Source organism: Piliocolobus tephrosceles, chromosome 11, assembly GCF_002776525.5.
Source record: "Piliocolobus tephrosceles isolate RC106 chromosome 11, ASM277652v3, whole genome shotgun sequence".
In the NCBI taxonomy this organism is placed as follows: Eukaryota; Metazoa; Chordata; class Mammalia; order Primates; family Cercopithecidae; genus Piliocolobus; species Piliocolobus tephrosceles.
The window spans coordinates 9,966,072-9,980,506 of record NC_045444.1 but is presented as its reverse complement, the minus strand read 5'-3'; the positions used below and the strand labels follow the sequence as shown (position 1 = coordinate 9,980,506).

The following is a 14,435-nucleotide window of genomic DNA, read 5'->3' as shown; positions in this document are numbered from 1 at the left end:
CTCTAGCCAGGGCAACAGAGTGAGACTCTGTCTCAAAAAAAAAAAAAAAAAAAAGCTTTTGGGCTGGACGTGGTGGCTCATGCTGGTAATCCCAGCACTTTTGGAGACTCAAGCAGGTGGATTGCTTGGGCTCAGGAGTTCAGGACCAGCCTACTAAAATACAAGAAAATTACCTGGGCATGGTGGCATGCGCCTGATGGTCCCAGCTACTCAGGAGGCTGAGGTGGGAGGGCTGCTTAAGTCCGGGAGGCGGCGCTTGCAGTGAGCGGAGATCACACCACTGCACTCCAGCCTGGGCAACAGAGCGAGACTCCATCTCAAAAACAAACAAAAAAAAAAAACAAAAAAAAAGCTTTCCAAAACTGCTTTATTTTAGAATTACTGGCCCAGACATCTGAATTGAAGCTGGTAATTGAAATTGGGATGCTGAAACTTAATTGGATTCATGAATAACTGAGTAAACAGTCTTCCACCAGCCTTATTGAATCAACTGCTTAGTGCTTTTCTGCCGTTTAATTCACGTACAGCTCTAAGACATAGAATATTTTTCATCTTATTTCAAGCTAATGTTTGCCAAGGACCTTCTGGGATTGCTTCAGAGTGGTGGAAGTAACACAGGTTAAATGCATATTTTATTGCACTATTTATTTTTGGTGTGTGAAAGTCAGGATTTCTTTTCCCTCCACCCCTCCTCCTCGTTGCTATTATTGTTATTCAAATTTAATGGTCTTAGGAGGGACCAATGTGATAAGGCTGAGTAAAGTAGTACCAAGAATATTTCATCAGAAGGAAATCCAAAATTTTTTCAGCCTCATTGTTTAGTGTCTAGAGAGTGAGATAAGGAAGTTTTAAGAATACAGACAAATGGCCGGGTGCCGTGGCTCACGCCTGTAATCGCAGCACTTTGGGAGGCCGAGGTGGGCAGATCACGAGGTCAGGAGATCGAGACCAGCCTGGCTAACACGGTGAAACCCTGTCTCTGCTAAAAATACTAAAAAATTAGCCGGGCATGGTGGCGGGTGCCTGTACTCCCAGCTACTCGGGAGGCTGAGACAGGAGAATGGCGTGAACCCGGGAGGCGGAGTTTGCAGTGAGCCAAGATCGAGCCACTGCACTCCAGCCTGGGGGACAGAGTGAGACTCCATCTCAAAAAAAAAAGAAAAAAAAAAAAAAAAAAAAGAATACAGACAAATAATGGTGGCCACAGTCTTTTCTGCTTTTGAAAACAAAAGCTATTGTGGAAATGTTTCTAACTTCTCTCCTTTATTGTATTTGTAATAGTTTTTAATTTTATTATTTTATTTTATTTTTGGAGACAGAGTCTTGTTCTGTCACCTAGGTTGGAGGCTATTATGGTTCACTGCAGATTTGACTTACCAGGCTCAAGTGATCCTCCCACCTCAGCCCCCTGAGTAGCTGGGGCAACAGGTGCGCACCAGCACACTGGGCTAATTAAAACATTTTTTTTTTTTTTTTGTAGAGATGGAGTCTCACTATGTGCACAGGCTGGTGTTGAACTTCTGGCCTCAAGTGCAGTACTCCTGCTTGGCCCCCCCAAAGTGCTGGGATTACAGATGTGAGCCACCATGCCTGGCCTGATTTTTAAAACGTGCTTAAAAGTTATTTTAAAATCATGCATATTTGTATTATTGGCATGTAAGTTTAAATGTAGAACGTTGAAGTTGAAAAACTATAAGGTCTTAACATTTTTCTCTTCAGATATAAACTTGAGGTTACCTTTGTAAATATGTAAATAATACATACTGAGAAATAAGTTTCTGTGGTATTTTGCTCCTGAAATTTGGGCATACGTACTTTCTTTGTTCATTATAGATATGAAATAAGGTAGTTTATTCCTCTTTCTACACTATTCCTAGGAAATTTAAAAGAACACCAGTCAAATTTTAAAGAGCTTTTAATGACTTGTATAAAATGGAGTCTTAACAATAAACATAAAAGTAATTAGTTTTATCATCAAACTTCTAAGTGAATTTTTTTTTCTTTTCTTTTTTTTTTTTAAGACAGAGTCTTGCCCTGTCGCCCAGGTTGGAGTGCAGTGATGTGATTTCGGCTCACTGCAACCTCTCCCTTCTGGGTTCACATGATTCTCCTGTCTCAGCCTCCCAAGTAGCTGGGATTACAGGAGCCCACCACCACGCGCCAGCTAATTTTTTTTTTTTTTTTTTTTTTTTGAGACGGAATCTCTCTCTGTCGCCCAGGCTGGAGTGCAGTGGCCGGATCTCAGCTCACTGCAAGCTCCGCCTCCCGGGTTTACACCATTCTCCTGCCTCAGCCTCCCGAGTAGCTGGGACTACAGGCGCCCGCCACCTCGCCTGGCTAGTTTTTTGTATTTTTTAGTAGAGACGGGGTTTCACTGTGTTAGCCAGGATGGTCTCGATCTCCTGACCTCGTGATCCGCCTGCCTCAGCCTCCCAAAGTGCTGGGATTACAGGCGTGAGCCACGACGCCCAGCTGTGAAATTTTAATTTTAAAAATGTAAGGCCAGGCTTGGTGACTCATGCCTGTAATCCCAGCACTTTAGGAGGCCCAGGTGTGAGGATCTTGAGCCCCAGAGTCTGAGACCAGCCTGGGCAACACAGTGAGAGATCTTATCTCTAGGGGAAAAAAAAGAGAAAAAGTGAACAATTCCCAGTGATTCTACCTTCTTTTATTCCCTAAAGATAAACACATACCCATCCACTGACTCACACATACACACCCTGCCTCAAGCTGTTATCAATCCTGCTCTTTTTCTTTAGGAGGCTGAATTTTACAACAAATGCCTATTAGCACTTATTCTGTGAATTAGTCTTTCCCTGCCCCACCCCCACCTTCTTCCTTCTTTCTAACAGGGTCCCTCCCTGTCACTCAGGCTAGAGTGCAGTGGCATGATCATGGTTCACTGCAACCTCAAAATTCTGGACTCAAGTGATTCTCCTGTCTCAGCCTCCAGAATAGTTAGGACTACAGGTGCATGCCATCATGCCCAGCTAATGTTTTTATTTTTTGTAGAGATGGGAATCTCACTATGTTCCCCAGCCCGATCTTAAACTCCTGGCCTCAAGCGATCCTTCCGCCTTGACTGTCATCTTTTTCAAATGTGTGACTGGTCTCTGTTATTGATCTAATATAGTCATGCACCACAAAATGACATTGTGGTCAATGTTGGACCACATATATGATGGTGGTCTCCTAAGATTATAATATAGTATTTTTATCATGCTTTTCTGTGGTTTCTTTTCTATGTTTAGATACATGAATACTTACTATGTTACAGTTGCCACCAGCATTCAGTATAGTAACATGCTGTGCAGGTTTGTAACCTAGGAGCATGAGGCTGTACCATGTAGCCTAGGTGTGTAGTAGGCTATGTATACCATCTAGGTTTGTGTAAGTACAGCTCTGTGGAGTTTGTACAATGATGAAATTGCCTAAGGATGCATCTCTGAGAACATATGCCTGTTAAGTGACTCATGACTGTAGTTCATTGTGTAACTGGAAATGATGCACGTTAGATAAGGGAAAAGAAGTGTAAAAAGTGTTAATTTAAAAATGTTTTCAGGCATTGTTGCAGTGCTGATATTTGAAGTGAAAGTACTTTTTCCTTATCCTAGTATCCTAGAAGGAAAACATCACCATGGCTACAGAAATTGGTTCTCCTCCTCGTTTTTTCCATATGCCAAGGTTCCAGCACCAGGCACCTCGACAGCTGTTTTATAAGCGACCTGATTTTGCACAACAGCAAGCAATGCAACAGCTTACTTTTGATGGAAAACGAATGAGAAAAGCTGTAAACCGAAAAACCATAGACTACAATCCATCTGTAATTAAGTATTTGGAGGTAAGCCTAATTAATTTGTTTCAGATGACTAAACTTTGGTTATTTATTTGTTTTATTTTAATTTTTTGAGATGGAGTTTCTTGTTGTTCAGGCCAGAGTGCAATGGTGCGGTTTTGTCTCACTGCAACCTCTGCCTCCCAGGTTCAAGTGATTCTCCTGCCTCAGCTTCCTAAGTAGCTGGGATTCTAGGCACCTGCCACCATGCCTGGCTAATTTTTGTACTTTTAGTAGAAACAGAATTTCAATTATGTTGGCCGGGCTGGTCTTGAACTCCTAACCTCAGATGATCCACCCACCTCAGCCTCCCAAAGTGCTGGGATTACAGGTGTGAGCCACTGTGCCTGGCCTGGTTATTTAAAAAAAGATGATTTTGTAGGTGTAGTGTAGTAAGTTATGTATACCTGTGTTAGTTGAATTAGTGGGACAAGGTGGAATTTCAAATTGGCTCATTTAGGAAGAACCTCAAACCACCAGCACTTTCTAAAATTCTGTGCCTGTATCATCTTCTAAAAAATTATTAAAGTTAGACCCCATTTTAGAAACAGGATTTGCTCTAAAAGTTCACAAATTAGAAGGGAGTACTTTAATCGCTAGGCCAATCTTAAAACACTTGTTAAATCTGCAGTGTATATGAAATAATAAAAGACTACCAACATAGGAATATTTTTGTGAGACAATGGCTTGGAGAACATGGATTCTCCCACTTCCAAGCCCTGGTGGTAGGTGGTACTTAGAGTCAGGGAAAGGGCTTTACGTTCTTGAGTACTGAACGCCTACTGCAGTCCTACAGGGTAAAAGCAACTCAGATAGTAAGGTCAAGGCAGGGGTCTACCTACAGTTTCCCGTTAGAGTTATTTAAATTTACTTGGGTTAAGGTAGGAATTAGCATTATTACTAATATTACCCCATTAGGTTCATTGGTCTTAGGTTTGGCTTCCTATGAAAATTTGTCTGTTTTTCATTACTTTAGACCTGTGGTTAAAGACTTATTTGCATATTGGGCCTAATTAGTATGTTGCAGGCACACTGGAGAAAGAGATTCAGAGATAAAGACAGATTTTGATTTTTCTGGGAATTTCAATTGGGGAAGTAGGCTGGGAGAGAATTTGAGAGGAATTAAGAAGACCAAGGGCAAGATACGAGGAATTGTTTTGTGCTTAGGGCTTTGAAGGAATTGGGGATGTCTGTTTACCCTCTCTGCTGTTTCCTTTTCTTAAGGTAGCATCAGGGAGACTGTGTTGGAGCTGACAGTATCTTGGATGAGTGGGTAGGGGCCAATATGATAAAGTGAGGAGGGAAGTTTTTTTTGTTTTTTTTTTTGAGATGGAATCTCGCTCTGTTGCCCAGGCTGGAGTGCAGTGGCACCGTCTCAGCCCACTGCAGCCTCGGCCTCCCTGGTTCAAGTAGTTTCTGGCTTGTATTTTTAGTAGAGACAGGATTTCACCATGTTGGCCAGGCTGGTCTTGAACTCCTAACCTCAAGTGATCTGCCTGCCTCAGCCTCCCAAAGTGCTAGGATTACAGGCGTGAAGCACCACGAGGAGGGAAGTTCTAAGCAGTGTTAGTAGGATCAGAAGGGAAAGTTCTCTAAGGCACCCACTATTTTAGAAAAGAGTATTTTTTAATTCTGTTTATCCATTTTTAATATACCTTATGTTTTGTTAATTTCAGATTGAGTATAATTAGAAAATAATATTTTTAAATTCTGTTTATCCATTTTTAATATGGCTTATGTTTTGTTAATTTCAAATTGAGTATAATTAGACTATATAGTCATTAATTGATCTATTTATTTATTTAACAGAACAGAATATGGCAAAGAGATCAGAGAGATATGCGGGCAATTCAGCCTGATGCAGGTTATTACAATGATGTAAGTATATGATGTGTCATACTAGCTTAATAGACACTTCCTTGCTTGAATATTTTAGCTTTAACTATGTGACTTCAAGTCCAAAATGGTCTTTTCTTTTTACGTTTTTATAATTAAAATATTCCCAAAGGGATAATATAACACATCTGTGTAAACCGTGCATTATGTTTTTGTCTCAGTTTAGATTTTCCTTTTAATCTAATGATGGGTGAATTTTTGATTTGGGGCTTAAAGCAATGTCCAAAAAGAAGCTGAGTAATCTAAAGTCTTGTAATTGGAAAATTAATTCTAAATTTCTTAAAACTTGAACTTAATAAGCTTTATGTGAACATGTTTAATTGTGTTGACTTTAAGTACTAACTGGGTTAGTACTTGTACCAACTTGTACTGGGTTAGTACTGGTACTTGATTTTCTTGTTTGTTTAGTAATAATGGATATTTAACTTTCCTGTATCTCACTTTTCTTCACTTAATTAGTAAGCTAATTGTAATAATTCTTTATAATAGTTTTTATGGGAAAGTTTTATATGGTCCCAAATTTGTCTTTAAATGTTGAAATAATTACCTTGCCGTGTTTCTGGTTTCTGCCTTGTATGTAATCAGGAGCTCTAAGAACCTAATTTTCTTTTTTTGTAGCTGGTCCCACCTATAGGAATGTTGAATAATCCTATGAATGCAGTAACAACAAAATTTGTTCGGACATCAACAAATAAAGTAAAGTGTCCGGTATTTGTTGTTAGGGTAAGTAATCTGTTGGATATTTTGGGGGAAAATTAATCCAGAGTTATATAGCAAATGTATTTGACAGGGCAAAGAAAATTAAACATTATTTTAAAAGTATATCTGGGCTTATAATTGGTTTATTGCTAGTAATTTTATTTTGGAATATCCAGTTGTTTATCTACTTTATCACCATTGAGTGAGATACCACTTTTGGATTGTTTTTCTTCATGTGGCAGTTTCTGTAGAATTCTCTCAATAGATGGATACATGTTGTAGCAGGTCTCAGAGTTGCCTTTGAATAGGAATGCTTTTGTTATTATTTAGAACAGCAGCATCCCAAGGTAAATGAAGAATACTTAGGAGTTACTAGGCAGGAAAACATCTGAGAGCCAAAGAACTATGGTGTACCATAATTTTTAGCTCTATGAAGGTACCTACTAGGCACTTAATACATTTAAACTGAAATTTTAAAAATATAATTTTTAGTTGTAACCCTGATTTTCATAGATGATAATGTAATCATTTTCTTCTTTATGTTTCGATTACTTCATTTCCTAGCTAATGCACTTGTTGGTTAACAGTATCCAGAGGTGTAGAATGGTTAACAATCTTAAGTTGAGCAAATAACAGTTGAAAAAAAGTGAGACCAAGAAAAGATGATTGTGGCAGATGAGGAAAATAAGCAGATCTTCTGATATCAGAGGAGTATGATAGACAACAGGGAGAACCAAAAGGTCCTGGGAGAGAGATGTCAGTCTGAACTCCATAGAAATAGCTGCATTTAGTCTTACGCCTAGTATTTGCCTAAGAGGCCTTAGGCAGTAGACACATCCCTCATGCCTGTAATCCCAGCACTTTGAGAGGCTGAGGTAGGTGGATCACCTGAGGTCGGGAGTTTGAGACCAGCCTGACCAATATGATGAAACGCTGTCTTTACTAAAAATACAAAAATTAGCCGGGCGTGGTGGCATGCGCCTGTATTCCCAGCTGAGAGAGGAGGCTGAGACAGGGGAATCACCGGGAGGTGGAGGTTGCAGTGAGCCTAAATTGCGCCACTGCACTCCAGCCTGGGTGACAAGAGTGAAACTCTGTTTCAAAAAAAAAAGAAACATTGTTATGTGAGTAGAAGCAACCAGTGTATAGTATAATTTTTTTTTTTAATCAGGGAATTTGGTCAAAGGGATATGATGTGCAGCTAATTTTAATATCCTCTTAGCATAACATGGAAAACCTTTTTGAAAAGAATAAAATCTGAGCACGCCATATCTTATAAGGTGGGTAAATGTTCTCATTTGGGGATTACACTATAAGGTTTTAGGAAGAATTTGCACATAGTAGAGGTGCAATCAAAATCAAAAGATGTTAAGGTATAAAGACTGTGGGCTGTGTGTCTACAGTTTGGTTGTCTGTCGTATTGACTGGGTTAGGATCGATACCAGATAACGGAAACTAGAAAGGGACGAGGCTTTTAATCTGGTCATGAAAACTGTGACTTACAGGTAAGCAATAAAAAGCCAAATTGTCACATATATTTGTGTAATTTAAGAAATAACCTTCATTTATATATCCTGTCTTACTGTTTCTATAAGCACATATGTATTTGTATTTTTCAACTTTGTGAGAGTTTTTGGAAAATAGGATTGTTATATTGACATTTTGTATATTTACATCATTGAAGGAAAATGACTATGTGATCCATCATAGAAACTTGAAAATAAAAAGTAAAAACAAAAAATTTGAATGTTTCAAATTAGCCATCACATGCTACAGATTTCCTTTAGTATGCAAATTGTGACATTAAAATACTGATGTAAAAATATTTAAAGGGCTTTAAGGGCAAAAAGTAATAAAGGGCTTTAATTTAAAAGGAGAAAAGGTGCACTTAAAAGTACAAAAAATTATTGGCATTGTCATTCCCTGAAAATATGTACATCTATTGTGTATCAATAAAAAATTAAAAATGTTGGTGTAGTGTTAATTAGTCATGGCACTATTATGGGTTTTTTTGAGAGTAGATCAGCCTAGGAGTTAACACTGCTTGGTACTTTGAATGGGGGAGAGCTTACAGTTTTTTTAAAAAAATATATTTAGCTTCAGGAAGAGTTTGATAGCCTCAGTGTCCTTAAATTGGCACTTATTATTATCTTGTTTTTTTTTTTTATTATTTATTTACTTATTTATTTGGAGACTGAGTCTGGCTCTGTCGCCCAGGCTGGAGTGCAGTGGCCGGATCTCAGCTCACTGCAAGCTCCGCCTCCCGGGTTTACGCCATTCTCCTGCCTCAGCCTCCCGAGTAGCTGAGACTACAGGCGCCCGCTACCTCGCCCGGCTAGTTCTTTGGATTTTTTAGTAGAGACTGGGTTTCACCGGGTTAGCCAGGCTGGTCTCGATCTCCTGACCTCGTGATCCGGCTGTCTCGGCCTCCCAAAGTGCTGAGATTACAGGCTTGAGCCACTGCGCCCGGCCTGTCTTATTATTTTAATTAAACACTGGTAACTTTTCTTTCTGAATTTGTCCTCTCGTACTTGTAAGCACCAAATCCTTTATCTAGTCTTTGAGTTGTTCTGGTGACCTTATTTATGTTAGTCTATCATATAGCCTAGGGAAATGAGGACTTTGCATGTTCTGTTTTGAAATGGTCTTTAGCATGCATAGGTGCGTGTAATTTAGTGAGTAGGTGCGTATACTCATAATGTACTTAGTATCTTTAATTCAGCTAATAAGCCAAGGGACTAGAGCTTTCCTTGCTCTGTGTTAAGTTGTTTTCTGACAAAGTACTTCTGATAAAGCTGAGTTACATTTAAGCAAAAGTCAGTTTCATTTATTTAATGTCAGTTATTCGTGTTTTATAAATACCTTTAAAATGTTTTTCAAAATTAGTAAAGTTGGAGGATGTGTGCCCTTGTATAACCTGTCTTTTTTTCTCCCTTAGTGGACTCCAGAAGGAAGACGCTTGGTCACTGGAGCTTCTAGTGGGGAGTTTACCTTGTGGAATGGACTCACTTTCAATTTTGAAACAATATTACAGGTAATAGTAATCACCAGATGGTGGTATCATCCTATGGTACTGTAAAGAACTTGAGATATAGTCACTTCATTGGCATTGTTAAACTTAGAATTGGACAAATTATTGCCTCGAGTCAGTATATGCTCTTGTAAGCCTTTAGTCATATATTCTTTGAAGCAGCACCTTACTAATTAATGTTTTCTGTTTTCACAGGCTCACGACAGCCCAGTGAGGGCCATGACGTGGTCACATAATGACATGTGGATGTTGACAGCAGACCACGGAGGATATGTGAAATATTGGCAGTCGAACATGAACAACGTCAAGATGTTCCAGGCACATAAGGAGGCGATTAGAGAGGCCAGGTTTATACACAATATACCATTTTCTGTAGTCCCTATTGTCATGGTTAAATTATTCTCTAAGTGTATTCTGGGTGCAGAGATGCATGGGCTCTGTCAGATTCTGGGAAATTTTCTGCACCCTATAAACACAATATTTTTCTTTGTTTTCACACATTCACCATTTTGCTGGCACCTTTCTGAAGTAGTGTTGTCCCGGTATCAGCCTTTGCAATATGTTAGAGATGTACTGTCTGCCGCATTTTGCACTGGTTTTCTCTTTTCATTTATGATTAATAATGTGTATACGTTATTCCTTTTTATTATCTACTGTGTAAGACAAGAATATTTCATTCCAAATAAAGAATTCAGTCTTTAATTATGCAACTGAATAAAATCTAAAGCCTGCAGAAAACAACTTCAGAATTCACACAAAGTGGAAAAAGGCTTAAGTGAAGACCTGGTTGGCTTGGTTATGCCACGACTTCCAAAGGAAAGTATAGGACTAAAACCCTCACAGATAACTGGATGTGGCAAACATTAATGGAGTAATGAATGGGTTCTTCAAGCTTTGCAGCTGTAAGCAGATCATTGTCAAGAAGACTCTAGGACTTTTCTTCTGATTCACTGTTGATAACATCACTTACGCAAATGTATACAATAAGTGGAGTTTAAAATATTTTCAGTGAGTTGTATATTTTTACACATGAGTGAGGTATGTATAGTAAAACTGGGGGAAAAAGTTCCAAATACAAGCCTGAAGAATTGCTGCAGCCTCAGAATAAAGCTAAGCAGCATTCTTTAAGGTTGTGCCACCCATGTGTGGGGGAGGTTGACATCTTTATAGAAACATCATCCACTGTAGTCATTTGCTTATCCTTTCAGAATCTTAACAAATGGTTGGATGAACATGCTTCTGCTTTGTAGATTTTGCCTTAGTGTCTTGCCTATACATTGAGTTTACACAGCTAGTCCTTTCTTAGCCATAGGATTTCAAAGTTCAAGGGAGTTTTTAGAGTTATTTGAGAAACTTGAATGATCTTTCACTACTGGGAAAAACTGAATCCTTCTTGCAGCAGATTCTTTGGCTTGAAACACAAGTCCGAATGTCCTTATTTTAAAGTTTTACTCAAAAGGTGCAACATTCATGGAATAGCTTGCCAGGAAGATGTGAAAATTTTCTACAGACCTTTGGAATGGATGAGAAACATCGTATGTAGGGATGTTTAGCAATCATTCTTTTAATAGACAGCCCACATTGTTTCAGCTTATCATTTCATGAAGTGTCTGAGGCAGAAGCTGATGGTAATTTTGGGAGCAGTATTCGTGTGCAATTTAAAAGACTATGGGAATACTGCAAAAATAGAATCCATTTAGTTTCACCACTTAAGGCAGCTTCATATGATTTCCTGGTATGATAGAAAATAGAGAAGGAACATGGATAGCATTAGCACTAATAATACATACTTGAAGTTCTCAAATACTGATGATTGAAAACTCAAACAACTGCTCTGTTGAAGACTTCTTTTGATGAGATGCCTATGTTAGCTGACGACATTCGCTTTAAGGGCTTCTTCACTGGATTCTTCCCTTTCCTGTTTATAATGCAGCACAGTGTTTTATTTTTCCCTGTCTGAGAAACACAGATTATCTGTTAAATGCTGACTTCTTTCCCCTGCTGTGTGTCTTCATGTAACAGTTTCTCACCCACGGATAATAAATTTGCTACATGCTCTGATGACGGCACTGTTAGAATCTGGGACTTTCTTCGTTGCCATGAGGAAAGAATTCTCCGAGGTACGTGTACTAACAGTACTGATTGGAATATTTAAATAGGGAAGACATTTGTGGCTAAATCATCACAAAACCACAATACTGGCTTACATCTCCATTCAATTTTCTTACATATACACACCGTCTCAGGCTCTTCAAAAAAACCAACACTTTCTCTGATTCACAGTCATTTTGTAGGTTTTTACTACCAGTGTTATCTTTGAATTTTTCAGCTATAAATTAAATACAAGAACGCTCCCCCCTTACTTGCTTATCTGTGTGCATCTTTTAGGGCCGTATTCCTTTTCCTTTCTTGTAGCAAGGGTACTTGTTCCCAGCATATTGACACTGTGGTTTGATTTAGATAGCTGTCATTCCCCTGCCAGTCCTTTTACAACATGAATTAACCGACAAGATAGAGGGATCCAAGCGACACTTCTTAGCGTTACTATTTCTGAAAGCGGTTGGTTTTTCAGTACACCACATTTGTACTACGTGGCCTGCGTGTTACTAAGTTCGGGTGGCATTGCTTGTTTACTTTTGTTGATTTTGTAATTAATAAACCTCTATGAATTACTTCATTCTATAACTGAAGTCCATATTCTCACTTCGATTATTTTAGATTTTGCATTAGAATATTGGACTCTATAAAGTGAGACTGTTGAAATATTAACAGTACATCTATGTGAGTTATGTGAATTCAGTGGTGGTAGAGTTAAGGAATTTGTTGGATATATGCAATACAAACATCACAACAAAGACACTTCTAACTGGATCCTGTTAGTTTATTAAGTAGGAAGGTAGTTTTCTCAAGTGCTTAGTATGAACCTGTTGAACGTACTGTTTAATAAACAGTACCTTCTACTCCATACCCTTGATTCCAGGATGCCACAAAAATACTATCTTTCTCTGACACATAAATACACGGTGGGAGGATGGGTGCTACAGGTGTTGGGTGTCAAATTATTATTCAGAGCTTTTCTCTTATGTTCAAGAGTCAGCAGAGATAGTTGCCTTGGTTGAATCGTTAAGTTTCTCACAGGTTTTCAGAGCTTTAGCTGTAGCATATAATATTGATGCTTTGTAGACAGGATGGACTCTTGAGATACTTTAACCTGTATTTCAGCCCATATTTCAAGCCAGTATCTTCCATCACATTTGCTTAAACACTCCTGACTTTGCACATTTTGTTAGGGTTTATCCACAGTACTGTATGATGTAGCTTTCATAAGGATAGGGAACCTGTCACATTGAGGGAGTTTACTCACTAGAAAGGTCATAATATTGTATAACTTCAGAATGAGACAGAGACTTTGAGATGATCATGTCTGAGTTATTTTATGGATGAACTCCATGATCCCAAGGGTGTAAGTGACATGTTAAAAGCAAAATAGGTTCAGAGCCAGGACTAGAATCTTATCATTTGACTCCCAGCCTAATGCCACACTCATGTTGAATCTTTCCTCACTATTAGTCTTAGCTGTTAAGCAGAAACAATTTAAACATTTTCTAAGTTTTTAAAATCCTGGAAACTTAGAGAAAATGAAATGATTTTATTTATTAAAAGTAACTCTAGGGTAGCCAGGCGTGGTGTCTCACGCCTGTAATCCCAGCACTTTGGGAGGCCGAGGCAGGCGGATCATGAGGTCAGGAGATCGAGACCATCCTGGCTAACACTGTGAAACCCCATCTCTACTAAAAATACAAAAAATTAGCTGGGTGTCATAGGGGGTGCCTGTATCCCAGCTAATCGGGAGGCTGAGGCAGGAGAATGGCATGAACCCAGGAGGTGGAGCTTGCAGTGAGCGGAGCTTATGCCACTGCACTCTAGCCTGGGCAACCGAGAGAGACTCCATCTCAAAAAAAAAAAAAAAGTAATTCTACAGTATTAAAACAACTAATTTTACGGTGGACTATACTAACTGAAGTCTGATCTAAAACCACTTTGCAGCTTGGATTTTAAAAAGAAGGAAATCTATGTGATGACGTTTTTCAGTCCCATAATCCAGTGAAGCATTATTCAATTTTGGTGTTGAAAGTGTTTCATTAAGAACTTTCCTCTGAAATTTAGAGTGTGCAAGGGATATTAACGAGGAGTTAAATATTTTCAGATAAGTCCAGGTAAATTTAGTAGATGCTGAATCGTAAATGAGGGTTGAGATTTTTGTTTGAGGGCTCTTTATTTTAGGTTTTTACTATGGAAATTTCAAACATGCACAAAGGTATAATGAGCCTTCATGTACTTTTAGGGTTTACATTCTAGCTTTTTAATACCTTTTGATTCTTTTTAAAAAATATTCTACTTGCTTTACAGTAACAATATTTTTAGTACCCCAAGATACTTCAGTATATGAGGCAGATATGAATATATTGAATTGATTATACCACCCAACCAGTAATTCTGATAGCAAGTCTGGTGTAGGAGAAGAGTTATTAGATTCCAGTTGTCCGTTTTCTGTCATTTCTCACTTTTCCAAATTTTATGCATCTAAGAGCTTCCCATTCTCCTGTTAGTGAGTTGTGGGGTCAAAGGGATGGTGGATTGGCAGTTGTTTCAAGGGATGATGAGAAGTTCTTTAAATAAAATGTGAAGTGAACTTATTTAGCTCTACTCAGAGAAAATTGGATCACAAAGTCAAACAAATAGGGACAGGATATTCTAACCTCTGAAATACCAGTTGCCCTTTTGTTAAGGATGATGTTCATATAATGCACATAGACTCTATGGCATCAGGTAGATAAGCATACTCCTTTGCATTAGTGTTGTGTATCAAGCCATTACTTTTGGACTTAAGTATTCAGAAAATCCAAGAATAAGTCTATTTAAGGGGAGTTTGTGATCATATAGTCAAACTCCATCAAATACTTTTCTACAACA

At 38.5% G+C, this 14,435-nt stretch overlaps 1 protein-coding gene across 2 annotated transcripts in view; it reads left to right on the top strand.

The window, feature by feature from the left end:
- WDR33 (WD repeat domain 33) overlaps positions 1–14,435 on the top strand; it is a 109,598-nt gene that overhangs the window by 38,516 nt on the left and 56,647 nt on the right. For both annotated transcript variants that reach the window (XM_023225595.1, XM_023225596.2), the window contains exons 2-7: positions 3,615–3,841; positions 5,645–5,713; positions 6,350–6,454; positions 9,369–9,464; positions 9,657–9,808; positions 11,484–11,581. In XM_023225595.1, coding sequence (XP_023081363.1) covers positions 3,638–3,841; positions 5,645–5,713; positions 6,350–6,454; positions 9,369–9,464; positions 9,657–9,808; positions 11,484–11,581 — 724 coding nt within the window. In that variant the 5' untranslated portion in view covers positions 3,615–3,637. The remainder of the gene's footprint in view (positions 1–3,614; positions 3,842–5,644; positions 5,714–6,349; positions 6,455–9,368; positions 9,465–9,656; positions 9,809–11,483; positions 11,582–14,435) is intronic.